General features: G+C 44.1%; 1 protein-coding gene across 4 annotated transcripts in view; it reads left to right on the top strand.

Annotated features, from left to right (window-relative positions):
- LOC126427106 (uncharacterized) overlaps window positions 1–17,798 on the top strand; it is a 250,867-nt gene that overhangs the window by 219,761 nt on the left and 13,308 nt on the right. For all 4 annotated transcript variants that reach the window (XM_050089322.1, XM_050089321.1, XM_050089320.1 and 1 more), the window contains 3 exons: window positions 1,647–1,819; window positions 6,291–6,579; window positions 17,352–17,690. In XM_050089322.1, the coding sequence (XP_049945279.1) occupies window positions 1,647–1,819; window positions 6,291–6,579; window positions 17,352–17,690 (801 nt within the window). The remainder of the gene's footprint in view (window positions 1–1,646; window positions 1,820–6,290; window positions 6,580–17,351; window positions 17,691–17,798) is intronic.

Below are 17,798 nucleotides of genomic sequence, written 5' to 3' on the forward strand. Positions count from 1 at the left end.
ATTTTCTCAACCTGTAAAAGGGCCGTCACACAGACCTGCAGCGTCAGTTCACAAACTGTGTGTAGGCTGTTGTTGAGTTGTCTCAGAATTGTACTCCACTGTCCCCATTCGTATGTACTCCACAGTGGGGTGTGTTGTTGACAATATTGACTCATTCAGAAGAATGGACACTAGATGGACAAATGATGTAAAACTTTCTTAAGCATTGTACAGCAGGGTGTGCACTATTTAGCATGTTTCATTTTTAGTAGGCTTCCAGCAGAACTGAAAATATTGGGTGGTAAACTCCAAGTATACAAATCCAGGTTTTGTTGTGGCATATGGCACTCATGTTCTGTACAAGAGTTCGTCACAGTAGTATAAAACTTTTCTCTGATTTGAGTTTATTGCTGTAGTCTTTAACATTTTTTATTTTTTATTCTGTAATTCTTTTCTCTGTAAATTTTCTGATCATTCTGTAAATTTGCACCGACTTGTTCCACTACCAAATACCTGTGGCTCACACGTCCCTCCAGAATTGACAGGTGGCCGAATCGTTCTCTCGAATTGTCCAGAATGTCCTTCAAACCGGTTGTGAAAGATTGTGGCCCATTGTTTGGGAATGTGGAGTTCATGAATGGCTGCAGGTGGTCTCGGAGTTCAGTTGGACCAGACAACCCAGTCCATTCTATGTAAACAAAGCCCACACCATTATGGAGACCTCGTTGACAACTCAGTTTCATGGCTGCGTAGGGTCTGTGCCTGACTGGAACACTACTGTCAGCTCTTACCAACTGAAATCGGGACTCCTCTGACCGGGCCACTCTTTTGCAGTCGTGTAGGGTCCCACCGCCACTGTTACGAGCCGGGGAGAAATGCTGCAGGCGATGTCGTGCTGTCGGCGAGGGCACTCGCGTAAGTCGTCTGCCGCCACAGCCCGATAACGCCAAATTTCACCCCTCTGTCCTAAAGGATATGTTCGTCATACGTCCCACATTGACTGCTGCAGTTATTTCACACAGTGTACAATATGCACAAACACTGCTGCCCTCATTCGTTAAGTGAAAGCCATTGGCCACTGCATTGTCTGTGGCGAGAGGTAATGCCTGAAATCCAGTATTCTCAGCATGCGCTCGACACTGTGGATCTCTGAATACTGAAGTACGTAACGATTTCGGTATGTCTGGCTCCCACTGCCATTCCACATTGTACGGCCACAATCACATGGGAAAACTTTTTATGTGAAACACTCGAGTACAAATTGCAGCTCCACCTGTGTACTGCCCTTTTATAAGTTGTGTACACAATGCTACCTCCTTCTGTATACGTGCGTATCGGTATCTTGTCACTGTTGTCACCTCTGTGTATTATTTCGAGGTAGCAGAATGTTGTATCCTGGTGGTCCTCGATCGTATTAATAAATAAAATAAGGCAATACAATATTTACAACAGTGCTTCTCTTCAGTTTCAAAGCAGGGAAAACTTCTCGACTTTGTACAAGTGAAGAAGTATGTAGTTGTTTAACTGTATACTTCTTCACTCGTACAAAGTCGAGAAGAGTACTGGGGCTTGTCTGCCGGAAGATGCCGAAACTTGCCCCCGTGTTCCACTTTGGGGCCTCCTGTGGACGATTCGGACTGAACCGTGTCGGTTTTGTTTTCCGGCAGGAGGGCGACACTGTCGGAGATCTACGCCTTCGTCATGAACCACTTCCCCTACTTCGTGTGCAGCAAGAAGGGCTGGCACAACGCGATCGCCAGCAACCTGTGGTTCAGCAAGTACTTCATGAAGGTGGCGCTAGGGGGCAGCAACGGCAAATACTCCAACTACTGGATGCTGGGTGAGTCTCGTGGCCGAGTGTGAGGTGGCTGTGTGGTAAAAAAATAAAATAAGATGGAGATGCTGAGTTGCAGATATTATGTTGTTGTTGTCTTCAGTCCTGAGACTGGTTTGATGCAGCTCTCCATGCTACTCTATCCTGTGCAAGCTTCTTCATCTACCAGTACTTACTGCAACCTACATCCTTCTCAATCTGTTTAGTGTATTCCTCTCTATGTCTCCACTATTTTTACCCTCCACGCTGCCCTCCAATACTAAATTGGTGATCTCTCGATGCCTCAACACGTCCTACCAACCGATCCCTTCTTCTAGTCAAGTTGTGCCACAAACTCCTCTTCTCTCCAATCCTATTCAACACCTCCTCATTAGTTATGTGATCTACCCATCTAATCTTCAGCATTCTTCTGTAGCACCACATTTCGAAAGCTTCTATTCTCTTCTTGTCTAAACTATTTTTCGTCCACATTTTACTTCCATACATGGCTACACTCCATACAAATACTTTCAGAAACGACTTCCTGACATTTAAATCTATACTCGATGTTAACAAATTTTTCTTCTTCAGAAACGCTCTCCTTGCCGTTGCCAGTCCACATTTTATATCCTCTCTACTTTGACCATCATCAGTTATTTTGCTCCCCAAATAGCAAAACTCCCGTACTACTTCAAGTGCCTCATTTCCTAATCTAATTCCCTCAGCATCACCCGACTTAATTCGACTACATTCCATTATCCTCGTTTTGCTTTTGTTGATGTTCATCTTATATCCTCCTTTCACTACACTGTCCATTCCGTTCAACAGCTCTTCCAGCTCCTCTGCTGTCTCTGACAGAATTACAATGTCATCAGTGAACCTCAAAGTTTTTATTTCTTCTTCATGGATTTTAATACCTACTCCAGACTTTTCTTTTGTGTCCTTTTGTTGCACTCAGACACAACATAAAGGCTGTCACAAAGTAAGCTTTCGGCCAATAAGGCCTTTGTCAAACACACACACACACACACACACACACACACACACACAAGACCACCGTCTATGAACAGCAGTGCGTGATGTGAGAGACAACCAGGTGGGTGTAAGGAAGAGGCTGGGACAGAGAGCAGGAGGCATAGCAGGATAAGGGAGGGGTACGGTACAGTGTTGCTGCAAGAGCATTAGGGACAAGGTGCAAAGAGGGTAGGGAAGGTATGTGCAGTCAGGAGGTTAGACGGAGAGTGGAGGATAGCGGAAAAGGAGAGAAGTAAAAAGATTAGATGTGTTGGTGGAATAGAGGGCTTGTAGTGCTGGGTTGGGAACAGCGAGGGGGCTAGATGGATAAGGACAGTGATTAACGGAGGTTGACGTCAGGAGGGTTATGGGAACGCAGGATATATTGCGGGAAGAGGTGCCACCTGCGCAATTCAGAAAAGCTGGTGTTAGTGGCAAGGATCCAAATGGACAGCCAGTGAGGCAGTAATTGAAATGGGGAACATCGTGTCGGGCAGTGTGCTCGACAATAGGGTGGTCCAGTTGTTTCTCGGTCACAGTTTGTTAGTGGCCATTCGCGTGGACAGACAGCTTCTCGGTTGTCATGTCCACGTAGAACGCAACACGGTGGTTGCAGCTTAGCTTGTAGATCACGTGACTGGTTCCACACCTCGCCGTGCCTTTGATGGGATAGGTGATGTTCGTGACCAGATTGGAGTAGGTGTTGGTCGGAGGGTTTATGGGACAGGTCTTGCATCGAGGTCCGTTACAGGGATATGAGCCATGAGGTAAGGGGTTGTGTGGCGGGTGGGTGAGTATATTGTATAGGTTTGGTGGGCGGCAGAATACCACTGTGTATTTGTGTGTGTGTGGGGGGGGGGGGGGGGGGGGAGATAGTGGGTAGAATATTTCTCATTTCAGGGCAGAGCAAGAGGTAGTTGAAACCCTGTTGCTCCAGTCCTGAGTGGTACTGAGTCATGAGGGGAATGCTTCTCTCTGGGCAGATGGTGGGACTTCTGGAGGTGGTATGTGACTGGAAAAATACGGCATGGGAGATCCATGTTTGTACCACAGTTTGGGAGGGGGGGGGGGGGGGGGAGGTAATTACAGTCAATAAACAAATCTGAGGTATGGCTGTGGGCACCCGCGTGCCATCCTGTTGATAGGCCATCTCAAGGAATCCTTCCTAAACAACCAGAATCCTAAACCCCTCACCTGATTCAGACTCATTGATGACATCTTCGTGATCTGGATTGAGGGTGAGGACACCCTACCTACATTCCTCCAGAACCTCAACACCTTCTGCACCATTAGCTTCACCTGGTCCTACTCAACCCAACAAGCCACCTTCCTCGATCTTACCTCCACCTCAAAGATGGCTACATCAGTACCTCTGTCCATATCAAACCTACCGACCACCAGCAATACCTTCACTTGGACACTTGCCACCTGTTGCATACCGACAAGTCCCTTCCGTACATCCTAGCCACCCGTGGTCATCGCATCTGCAGTGATGAGTGGTGCCTCTCAAAATTCGTCAGAGGTCTCCCTGAGGCCCTTAGAGACCGTAATTACCCCCTAACATTGTGCTAAAACATTTCTCCCGTGGCTTCTCTCTCCATTCCCACACCACCTCCCACTGTTTAGCCACAGAGGAACTTCCCCCTCATGTCTTAGTACAACGCAGGACTGGATCAACTGAATCACATTCTCTGCCAGGATTGTGTTGTGCCCTGAAATGAGAAATGTCCTGCACACTATCCCCCCCCCTCCCCCTCCCCCCCCCCCCCCCCCCCCCACACACACACACACACACACAGTAGTATTGTGCCGCCCACTGAACCTACACAATATCCTTGTCCATCTGTACGCAACTCCTGCCTTACAGCTCATATCCCTGTAATACACCTAGATGCAAGACCTATTCCATGCATCCTCCCACCACCATCTACTCCAGTCCAATCACTAACGTCACCTATCCCATCAAAAGCAGGGCTACCTGTGAAACCAGTCATGTGATCTACAAGTTAAGCTGCAACCACTGTGGTGCATTCTATGTGGGCATGACAGCCAACAAGCTGTCTGTTCGCACGAACGGCCACCGACAAACTGTGGCTGAGAAACAAGGGGACCAGCCTGTTGATGAGCACTCCGCCAAACACGACATTCTTCATTTGGACAACTGCTTCACAGCCCGTGTCATCTGGATCCTTCGCACCAACACCAGGCTTTCTGAATTGCACAGGTGGGAACTCTTCCTTCAATATATACTATGTTCCCGTGACCCTCCTGGCCTCAACCTTTGTTAGTGACTGTCCTCTCCCATTCAGTCCCCTTCCTGTTCCCATTACAGCACTACACAGCCCCCTATTCCACCAGTGCACCCAGTCTTTTAACTTCTCTCCTTTACCGCTGTTCCCCGCCATCTGTCTAACCTCCCGACTGTGTGTAGCTGGCCTACCCTCTCTCCACCTCTCCCCTGCCTGCTTCTGCAGCAGCACTTTACCATCCCTCACCTAATATCCCTCCCCTTTCTCACGTCTCCCTGTTTCTTACCCCACCCGGTTGCCTCTCCCATTGTAGTCTGGCTCCAGCTGCCTGTGTGTGTGTGTGTGTGTGTGTGTGTGTGTGTGTTTGTGTGTTTGTGTTTTTGACAAAGGCCTTGTTGGCCAAAAAGCCTATTGTGTGACAAATTTTTTTGTTGTGCCTGTCTCCGACTCAACATCTCTGCTATATAGTGAGTAGCAACTATCCTTTTCATAGCTTTGTTACATTCCATTCTCAATGTTCCATTGTTTAAATGGATCACACATTGATTACTGCTGCTTTCCACCTACTGCCTCCACCTCTTTCACATCGGAGCACTCGTTACGCTTTTTTTTTATTTCCCTTATCCTAATACCACATTCCCTGCAGAAATCTGTAGGATCGACCATCCCGGTTGGCAAGATAGTCAGATGCCCGTCTTTCCACTGCCTCTTTGATGACCACATCCGACAACAACATTTATGCAGTACGGCACCTTTGTCTGTTCAAGTTGGTGGTGGCAGTGCAGAGCGTGAATGAGAGCCACACGTTTGTTTTTGAACAGGCAAAGGTGCTGTGTCGTGTCTACGGGTTCTGGGACATTGCGGCAGTGAGATAAGACTACAGTACAATCTTGGCAGTTGGGGCAGTGGTTTCCAACTGAAGTCTGCAGGGTATGTGACCTTAGCAAAAGCACAATAGGAACAATAAGATGAGAAAATAGCAGTTGGAGCAGCAGACTAGGCAGGCAACAGTGGACCGATGCCCAGGGGCTTTCCCACTGTCGACTGTGAACCTGGAACTCCGTCTCGAGACGACTATTAGGAAACTCGTCAAAACGTCACGACAGTGCAACGTGACGATTCGGTCGGTAACCTGAGAATATTTCATCGGCCTACGAGATTTTACCTTCGGGGTCGGCGAATGTTCCGGTGCGCTCTCGAGCGGTATGCTCACAAACCGCGTTCACCGATTGCAGATCCGCGGTACGAGGACACGTTCAAGGACGGCAACTTCTGCAACCACTGCCGAATGTTGCTGTCGAGCTACGGAGGCCCGGGAGCGACGACCGCCCTCGCGGAGCTCGTCGGCCCGGCTGTCATCACCTGCCAGCCGCCCGACGCACGGCGCCACCGGGAGCTGCGCGGCGACCTCTCGGCACGTTCCCAGCTGCCGGGTGCCGGTGAGAGGTGGACGTCGAGCTCGCCAGCACTCCGTGCTGCCTCTGGTGACCACGTGCCGCCCTCTGACGATCTGCAGTGTCCCAGGTACAGCCACATTGTAACACGACCCGACGTAGGATTTTGGAACGTACTGAGCTCGTACATTATGAATCACTTTGAAGAAAACAATTTATTAACAAATAGCCAAGCAGACCCAGAAAATATCATTCTTGTGAAGCACAACTAGCTCTTATTCCCTCAAAGTAATGAGTGCCATCGACAGGGGATGTTAGGGGGACATTTACTATCTTTGGCCCGAAAAAAGCACGATCTTTGAGAATTTTTTTTCTCGGGAAGTGTTATAGATATCAGTGTCGAATGTGGTCAAAATGTGTATTGATATATCCTCTACAAACTGGAATTTTTTCGTCCGGAAATGTTGAAGAGCAAAGGCGGAAGTGCCGTCGGAACGAAACAAATTTTCGATGTAGACCTCCACGCGTGGTATGTCAGGGGTCAGCCAACTCATCTGAAATCAAAATTGAGTTGACGTTAGTGAAGTATATAAGATTCTTTACTAGTTGTATCTCGCTTAAGTTATTTCGACAATAAGAAACAAAATGGCAGCCATTTGTAAAAAAATAGGGTTTTTTTTTCATCAATTTTTCGACTTGTCGGCCAAGTAAAAATATTTATAGTTGATAGATCGGAATAAAAGTGGTACAACTCCTAGACCATTTAGTTAGCTTCGTCGGAAACAAAGAATCGTGCTAATCGGTTCAGTAGATTTCAAGTTACCGTACCGCGCGATAAAAAAAAATCATTTCGAGAAAAACGTGTTTGAAGTTTTGACTACATATAAATGCAATATTGTGCAACTTACGTTCAATCTGCTGTTCCGGGTCCATAAACTAGTCCTTCCTCTTCCTCGTAGAGGGTGTTCTGCTCGATCTGGGCGATCTTGCACTGCTCCAGAGTCGCTCGTACGGCCGATGGCAAGCAGTTTTCAGCCACTGGAATCTGGTGCTCGTCCGAATGCTTGGCGAACTGCGTCAAATAGAGTCCCAGGGTGACATCTTCAGAATTGCTGAATACGCTTCACTGAAGCTGAAGCTGCTCACTGCCAGGAAGGTCACAATCTCCACAGTCTTCGCACCAGAATGCAAATGCTTGGGGGTTAATTCCCAAACACACACGTTCAAAATTTCATTTGAATTTTGTGTGTTTCCTCCCAACCACCGGTACCATAACTCGTCCTCTGAAAGGGCCGCGTAGATCGGATGAATCACTTTTTGAACTTCTTCGGAGATTGGCTGGTCGTGTTGATATTCGTCCAGGTGTCCGGTAGCCTCTGCAGTGTGCCAGTTGCACCAACTAGTTTCCCCAGCCGGACAATTTTGGTGTTGTGGGTGGTCACCCATTGAACACTTGTGGAAATACATTGCCCAAATTGCCTTCTTCATCTGTTCCACCGAATTGGAATGTCGTCGGATTGCCAAGAAGTAGTATGTCGTAAGCTCCCTGATTACTTTTAGCAGTTTTAGTCATGGACAAGCATATAGAATAATTTTTCACAGTTACAAAGTCGAAATTCCCGAAAAAAACTGGCATGTGAAAAAGGCCGATTTCAGGCAGGCGCATTTTTCTGTTCAGCTGCGAGTAACAAACATTTCCGTTTCGTATTCGGAAAAACCATGTCGGGGGTGGATTCTAAACACTTTTATGGATCCAAAAATGCAATTTTAAAAAAATTGATATTTTTAACCAAAAGATTGTAAACTTCCCCTTAAATTGATTCCCCCATTTTTACACAGAAGGCTTTTGATACCATTCCTCACTCCTCACAAGCAGCTTCTTATCAAATTGTGTGCCTATGGAGTATCATGTCAGTTGTGTGACTTGTTTTGTAATTTCCTATCAGAAACGTCACAGTTTGTAGTAGTGAAGGGAAAGTCATATAGCGCAAAACGGAAGAAATATCTGGGATTCCCAGAGAAAGTGGCACAGGCACTTTGTTGTTCCTGATCTATGTAAATGTCTTAGGAGATAATCTGAGCAGACATCGTAGACTGTTTGCAGATGATGCTGTAGTTTACCATCATATAAAGCCATTAGAATATCAAAACGAATTGCAAAATGATTTACACGAGATATCTGAATGGTGCAGAAATCAGCAGTTGATTCTAAATAATGAAAAGTGTGAAGCCATCCATATGAGCATTAAAAAGAAACTACTGAATTTCAGTTACACAATAAATCACACAAATCTAAAGGGTGTATACTCGACTAAATTATTAGGGATTGCAGTTATTCATAAATTAAATTGAAGTGTAACAATGTTGAATATTGAATTGAAATGTAGCAATATTAAATTAAAATGATAACATAGATAATGTTGTGGGGGAGTATTGCTGTGCGGTGTGGGATCCACATCAGATAGGATTGATCGAGGACATCAAAGAAGTTCAAAGAAAGGCAGCTCGTTTTGTATTGTCCCGAAATAGGGGAGAGTGTGTCACTGACATGAAACAGGAATGCGACAGGATCTTCTCGTAAAATTTCAATCACCAACTTCCTCCTCAGCGTATGAAAATATTTTGTTAGCACCCACGTAAATAGGCAGAAATGATCATCGTAATAAAAGAAGAGAATTTAGAGCTTGCACAGAAAGATTTAAGTGTTCGTTTTTACTGTGCCATGTTCGCGAGTGGAATGGTAGAGAAGTAGCTTAAAGGTGGTTCCAGGAACCCTCTGCCAGGCACTTAACTGTGAATTTGAGAGTAATCATGTAATGTAGATCATCAGAAATCTTGGATGTTGTGTTACATTTTTTGTAATCTTCAAATGATTGAATTTCATTATACCCAGTCAATCCAGAAAGTCTCAAAACCACGATTAATAAAAAATGAAAAATGATGGTGGCAGTTTTAATGCTTTAGATGGTCTAAATAGACGTAAACCGTCCCCCCCCCCCTTCCCCTTCCCATTTGATTATAATGGGCAAAACAAATGTACAACCATATGGAACTGTCTGAAAAGTCTTTGTTTGTGATGATGTTCTAGCATCATATGTTGGCCCGAATGTCAATTATGTCTTCAAAGCATTGACCCCTTGAGTAAATTTCTGCTCTTTGTTGTTTTGTGGTAGGTTTTTATTGATAACACAATCTTAACCGTTACGATGTTGTTTTTCAGTATTTTCAAGATTGTCAGCATTTTGCATTTCAGTCAAGTTGCTACAGGCATCCATGCATCATTGGTTTCAGTTTGGGAATCGAGGTGAATAGGACAAACTTTCCGTACACTTCTCTCTTCTAAACATTCTGGAAAATTTTAAGGACCACACGATGCAATATGCAACTGTAACGGTATACTTTATTATTAGAAACGATCGATTTGGGTTTGGGATCAGACCGTCATTGGGCCAAATACCCATCTCAGCTATGCATCTGTGAAATTGGAATAACTGTTAACAGATGCACATTGTTCTGTCATTGATATTAGCTGTATATATGTAACGTTTTGCCTATTTTGCCTCATAGATGTTTTCTGAGGAATGTCGTGAACATTCACTTTATAGGTTTTGCTCCACTCCACTGTGTGTCTCGCCAGCCCCAACGTGATACAGTCTCACGTCCACTACTTCACACTGTCTGCTCACAACTGACTGTGGAAGAAGGCGTCTTCAAGATCTAATAATGTTGGCGTGACAACTTGTTCTTTGCCACCCGAATGTTAAGAAATAAAAAAGTAACTAAATACTTACTTCCAGTATTGTCATTTGCAATCAGTTTGTAGGGTGCTTGCCAGCTGGTAAATCTTATATGTTACGTGTACAGTTACTTTTCCAGCTATGATAGTGCTTTACCAAAGAAAAATGATTTCAGACTTCAGGGAAATCACAGCAGACACAAAAAGTATTATTCAATTTATGCACTCTTTATTTTACATTTCTTCATGACTCCAGATACAATGAAGTATCATTAATTTCGACTGAAAATGCTTCTAGCGCAAAATTAACTTCCAGAACCACAGAGAACAAATAATGAACTGAGCAATATATAAGCTGTACCATTTTCATTACACCGTAAGTCAAAGACATTACTCCAAAAATTGTGAAAGCTATCATTTAAATCAGCTAGGTGACTTTGGAATGAATTACTGAAAGTTGTGCCCCATTATTAATTTAAAAGAAAAGAAAACCGACTACTACAATACAGTGTACGAAGCAGTGCAACATCTCAAGGTGATCAGACTTGGCATTTCACCACCCTCACCGACTTCTGTGGCAGTACTGCCATTGACAGAAGTTAGTGTCTTCACAGTCGGAGAGCTTCAGTGAATAACAAATTCCTCCTTGTGCGCTATACAGTTGAATTACGTATTATACAATTTTAATTTCATTTCAGTAACATTCTGTTCTTGACTTAGAGCAAACATTTTCATTTTCTGTTTAGTGTGGTGCCGATGGCTGGTGGCTTCATTGTTATTGGTTTCTTTTCTTGACAGGAGGCAAATAAATTTTGGCACAGTGAAAAGGGACTCCTCATTTGAATTTAGTACTTGCCAACGAAACACATCCTGAGGCAAGAGGGAAATAGTTTTAGTAAGTTTCTTTTCATACGCTCTAAGACAAGAAAGATGCACCGTGAAGGAATTATCAAAATGTGATGGAATTTGTTGGTAATTTCAGAAAAATTGAATCATTTAGTAAAGAGAGAGAGAGAGAGCTTCACAAATTGATCAAGGCAAGACTGCGTTGGTCCACTTCTGGCCCCTGTGCGAGCAGTTATTCAGCTCAGCATTGATTAATAGTGTCGGATGTCTTCCTGAGTGATATCATGGGAAATTCTGTCCAGTCAGCACGTTAGATTGTCAGAAACCTGAGCCGGTTGGAGGGCACTGCCCATAATGCTCCAGATGTTCTCGATACGGTTGCGATCCGGCGGCCGTGCCGGTCGGGATGGGTTTGCCGAGCACAAACCCGTCCGGTGGAAACTGTCACCGTGTGAAGGTGGGCATTGTCTTGCTGAAATATAAGCCCAGGATGGCTCTGGCTTGCCACGAAGGGCAACGAATCGGGGCACAGAAAAAATGTGCTGTAAGAGTGCCACGGATGACACGAAAGTGTTCCTGCTGTGAAAAGAAACGGCCGTATGGCAGGCGACAGTCAGATTGACATCCAACTACTGTCCGGGGTGTCTCCAGACACTTCTTCACAGGCCATTGGTGCTCAGTCTGAAGTAGGAATCGTCACTAAAGACAATTCTACTCGAGTCAGTGAGATTCCAGGCCAAATGTGCCCGGCGCAAATGCAGAGGGCTTGTCGGTGTACAGAGGTCCGTGCAATGAGTGCCTTCATCTACATCTACATTTATACTCCGCAAGCCACCCCACGGTGTGTGGCGGAGGGCACTTTACGTGCCACTGTCATTACCTCCCTTTCCTGTTCCAGTCGCGTATGGTTCGCGGGAAGAACGACTGTCTGAAAGCCTCCGTGCGCGCTCTAATCTCTCTAATTTTACATTCGTGATCTCCTCGGGAGGTATAAGTAGGGGGAAGCAATATATTCGATACCTCATCCAGAAACTCACCCTCTCGAAACCTGGCGAGCAAGCTACACCGCGATGCAGAGCGCCTCTCTTGCAGAGTCTGCCACTCGAATTTGCTAAACATCTCCGTAACGCTGTCACGGTTACCAAATAACCCTGTGACGAAACGCGCCGCTCTTCTTTGGATCTTCTCTATCTCCTCCGTCAACCCGATCTGGTATGGATCCCACACTGATGAGCAATACTCAAGTACAGGTCGAACGAGTGTTTTGTAAGCCACCACCTTTGTTGATGGACTACATTTTCTAAGGACTCTCCCAATGAATCTCAACCTGGTACCCGCCTTACCAACAATTAATTTTATATGATCATTCCACTTCAAATCGTTCCGCACGCATACTCCCAGATATTTTACAGAAGTAACTGCTACCACTGTTTGTTCTGCTATCATATAATCATACAATAAAGGATCCTTCTTTCTACGTATTCGCAATACATTACATTTGTAATGAGCTTAGTCCTCTTATCATCTTTGTGTGAGCCACCTATTGACGGTCCTTGTGGTCGTCGAAGCACCAGCTACACTTCAAATTGGTGACGATTGGCCCTAGGTGCCTCTCTGACGATTACTTCTGTCTTCACGTTCTGTTGTCTCTCTAGGTCGACCGCATTCTTCGTGATACTGTGTTTGCCCACGGTTCACCCATTCCTGTCAACATCTTGGAGTAACAGATGCTGATGTGCATATATTCCCACGCCCTCATCCGCAAGGCATAGTTACTGTCTGAGTACACTGACTAAGACAAAGACTTTATGCCTAGATATTGACATGTGCCGTGTTTACTGTCATTGCCACAACTTTATTTTGAAACAGTCCTAGTGCCTCACACATTCAGCTGTTGGCCACCAAAGTTCACACCTTCACATTTTCTGTCAATTTTTGTGTAAATATCAATTTGTGATCAATGTGGACAGTCTCTTGCCACACCTTGGTAGATGTGATGCCACCAGCAGTCGACCAGTGGTATGTTCGCCCTGAAGATGGCCCCTGCGATGTGCTGGAACTGGTCAGCACTAAATAAATATAAAACACGATTAAGACTGTTTTCTTAATACAAAGTTAATTTATATTAATCGCTGTTAATCCATAACCATATTGTCCAAACATCTAAATACATTTCAGTTCTGAATCTGTCATCTGCTACATTGATAACGAGTTGGTCAACAACAGTATCCACGAAGCCATCCAGGTGCTGCATTTTCTCCTCTTTTGTGATGCGCCATTCTATTTTCCGGCAGTGTTCGGCAGTGACACATGAAAAGCTTATTTCTCATGACAAATCCCTTAACGTGGCTCCAGATCAGTTCTGTCGGGTCATATTGTAATAGTACTGTGGCAAACGTAAAAATGCAGCATTTGTATGGTTGCTCAATGCTGTGGACAAGATTGTTTTTTTGTTTCTACGACACATATCACTCTTGTTTGTGTGAGAGTACATCTGTGGTATAAAACAGTTTACAAAGTCCAAAAAAGAGTATTTGGTGTTTCATTTTTGTCCTAAAAAATTAAATTATGTTTTCTTAATTTAAGCAACTTTATTAAAAATCTTTCATAGAATACTAATAATTAAGAATTTATATTCGAAATGAATACAGAAATTTCACGTGCAATGTGTAATTAAAAACAAGACGACATATGTTATTCATAGAAAATGATGATGAATTTTGCAGTTAAGAGTTATTTTTTAGATATTTGAGACTTGAACCAGCGATACATGCACTGCAGGTGATTAATAATCTACTATGCTACCTATTCTGCTACATATCCAACCTGTATTTGTATCCCAGTTGTACCAAACACAGTTCTTTGGAATACTTGAAAGCCAATTTTTTCTGTAAATTTTATGAAAAACATGAATAACCACCTATTTCTCGGCATTTTTTAACCGTATTCCACACTCATTTTGCTACAGAGCAGCAAGCAGCCTCAGCCATTCTCATGCTGCGCATTAAGAACACGACAATTGGAACACAACAATACAGAGACTGTGGCTGTACACGATTTTTGAAATAAAAACCATGTAGCTAAAGTCTGATTAAGGAAAGGAAAACATTAATGACTGTTAGTACAGTAGAATATGTTTCTGTTTCATTTAACGTAACTTAGTAATAAGATATCTAATACGTAAGTGGGACCTACTTCCGAGAGTGTAACAAAACCAGCGTACGTGTGCTGTGGCTTCTGACCAATCATCGCATTTGTGTTTCTGCCCAGTCGTCACATTTGTGTTTGTTTAAATCAGGTTTAGTCTTACGGTGAACATAGTGTACTAGCCCCGACTGAAGTCTCACGTAATTGATTCGTACACCATGACACTGGAAGTTGTGCTGTTCGTCAGCAGTCCGTGCTTCCCAGTTAGGACTCTGCTCCAAATTATTCTATTTGTGTAGTGTTGTTAACAGCAGGATATTTGTGAGACAGTAATTTTGTATTCCAGTTGCTGCCAGTCTCCCACCGACAGTGCACGGTGACAAAAACGTAGGAGGGGTTCATTAGTCGTTCACACGCGGCAGGAACTGACGTGTGAAGGGGTTACGATATGCTCGGTAGACAGTACGGCAATTGTCACATCTGGCGATCGGATGTGGAATATTGGTGACGAATTTGCTGGCACTGAAGTTCACGTGCAGGCCGACATTGCGTCGCTGTCGTATGCGATTGCTTCACAGGTGTGGATATTACGTAATTCGTCTGGCCGGGCAAATGAGGACCCACGGTGAGGCTACTGTCAAACTGTTAGGTGCTGGTAAGACCATTTCACACCAGCCCGTGGTATTTCCACGATTGCCTAACATCACTCAGTTGCCAGGCAAACTACAGCAATCTAGTGGCTTTCATGCCTGTCACAGACAATTGGAACTCTAACCCGTTAACTTAACAACATTTTTTCAAATTATGTTGTGAATTAATATCTTTTTTTTTTATTATTAATGAAAACCATCCTTATAATGAATACAGTCTTATGTGCTTTGATTAAAATATCCAGAAACAGGAAGATATTTTTTGGTTTCTGTGTAGCTGTGAAGACAAATCATGTCAAACAATGGAAAATCCAGGAGAGAATGTAACAATATTATGAAAAGGAAAGTTGCTATTCACCATATAATTTTAATTAATATTGTGTTTATACTGGTTGCTGGAGAGGAGGAAATTTAGTTATTAGTATTTTATTAATGATCTCATTCATAAGCAGCCATATCACAGTCGCTCAAGAAAGTTATAATTAAGCTTTTCTCGTTCAATCAGAATCGGACGATGACTCCTTGTCCTCAGTCTCGATCATTCGAAGCGATCTGCAATCCTGTGTAAATAAAATGTCTTGGTTTTCTTGCGTTGTGTAGAAAATCGGGAAACCTCAGATCGAGCAGAAAGTTTGCTTTGATAGTGTTTAATCATCCGATGAGATAATGGAGCTCTTGGATCTAATAATTGCAGGTTCGTTTCCAATTCATTGGAAGTTTCCTTCTGATTACCAACGAAACGACACCTCCATGCAAATTCCCAATTAGAGAATACATATATATAATGAAATTCGTTACAGACTTTTGATGTAAATGCTCAGTATATATTCTCTTGATTAGCATACAATATATTTCCAATCTCTTTCTTCCAGTAATCTCGATAGCAAAATTACAATTATTTGATGCGGCTATTCGGCATGAAGAAAATCCTAGAAGTCCTCTCAACACACACCAGTGAGAATATTACAAAGAGTAATTATGCGCTCGTGGAATAGTAATAGTACTGTACTACTTTTCACATAGATTCTGCGAGTGTATAGATGGTCAAGTAGGAAACGTAAGTCACTCATAGAATTGTGCAGGGATAATTGGTAGAATATAAAGAGATAAGGTAACCATACAGCGAAGATGCTGAGTCGCAGAGACAGAGAGAGAGAGAGACAGAGAGAGAGAGAGAGAGAGAGAGAGACTGTCGTCTATTCTGGGTGAAGGCCTTGCTGGCTGAAAGCTTTATTTGTGACAGCATTTTTGTTGCGCCTATCCGTGACTCAGCATCTCTGCTATATGGTGAGTAGCAGCTTTCTTTTCATAATATTGTTACAAGAATAATCATGTGTTTCACAACGTTTCCCTGTGAACACTAATTTCGGAGGAGGTGACTGAAGCACAGTGGATGTATTTATCTCGTACTACAGGAGAGCACTTGTCACTCAGCTGACAAACTGTTGACACTTCCTGTCTGCTATGAAGTAACATCACATTCTTCATCACTTCCTGAGCAGCTAAATTCAGAGTCAAACTCTGTATTACTCAGCCATCCTTCTTTTAAAGCAATGCCTAAGCAACAATGTAGGACAGTCTAAAAGTGCGTGTTTTGTTGTCGTGTATCAACACAGTACAGGTGATATCTAGTGGCAACCGTATCGACTAAAATGCGACAACCGGGCTACGAATGTAGCACCGGATGCTCTCTAGCAGTCGAATATGTAAATAGTATACTTGGAATTTTCCGTCAGATTAATAAAAAGCAAAGCGTTTCTGAAGAAGAGAAATTTGTTAACATCGAGTGTAGATTTAAGTGTCAGGAAGTCATTTCTGAAAGTATTTGTATGGAGTGTAGCCATGTATGGAAGTGAAACATGGACGATAAATAGTTTGGACAAGAAGAGAATAGAAGCTCTCGAAATGTGGTGCTACAGAAGAATGCTGAAGATTAGATGGGTAGATCACGTAACTAATGAGGAAGTATTGAATAGGATTGGGGAGAAGAGAAGTTAGTGGCGCAACTTGACCAGAAGAAGGGATCGGTTGGTAGGACATGTTCTGAGGCATCAAGGGATCACCAATTTAGTATTGGAGGGCAGCGTGGAGGGTAAAAATCGTAGGGGGAGACCGAGAGATGGATACACTAAGCAGATTCAGAAGGATGTAGGTTGCAGTAGGTACTGGGAGATGAAGAGGCTTGCACAGGATAGAGTAGCATGGAGAGCTGCATCAAACCAGTCTCAGGACTGAAGACCACAACAACAACAACATAATAAAAATTAGACAACTTCGGGTTTTAAGTTAAAGGGCTACATCATTTACATACCTGCCGACAGTGTGTTTGTGTACCGAGCTACATTTACGTTCGGTCATGTATTCTGGGTACTTAACTACTTTTATCAGGCAGCGTACTAATACGAGTGTTGGTTTTACAAATTCTGTGATTAAAATTGATACACTTCTGTTTATGTTCATTTATTAGTGTACATCTAAACTGTATAAGGTTGTCCGAACACTGCCTTTCTCTCGCTCAAACAGCACCGCTGCTCCGACTTCAGCCGGTGTGTCGGTCTCCGAGGTTAGCGGTAGTGCCCCCGACTCGCCCCACCGTAGCAGTGGCCACTGTGAGGATGGCGGCCCAGTGTCGGACACGGTGACGTTGACGGGAGAACCGGTTACTCTGACCTCCACATCTGGTGGCATCGGCAGCAGTGGCACAGACACCGACAGCAGGGCAACTGCCTCGGATGTTGCTGCCAGTGGATTGGATGGAGAGCAGCTCTCCAGCTCTGCCGGCTCGACCGGTGCCGCCGACACGAAGCCGCCGCTCAGCTACGTGGAGCTCAGTGCCATGGCCATAGTGCATTCGCCACACAGGTTGGTAGCACTGCTGCAGGGAAATGTAAACTCCTTCACGAAAATGTAGGGCGACCAGACATCCGGATTAATCCGGACGTGTCCTCCTTTTTAGCCCTTTGTCCGGGG

The sequence above is a fragment of the Schistocerca serialis genome, chromosome 11 (assembly GCF_023864345.2).
Source record: "Schistocerca serialis cubense isolate TAMUIC-IGC-003099 chromosome 11, iqSchSeri2.2, whole genome shotgun sequence".
Lineage (NCBI taxonomy): Eukaryota > Metazoa > Arthropoda > Insecta > Orthoptera > Acrididae > Schistocerca > Schistocerca serialis.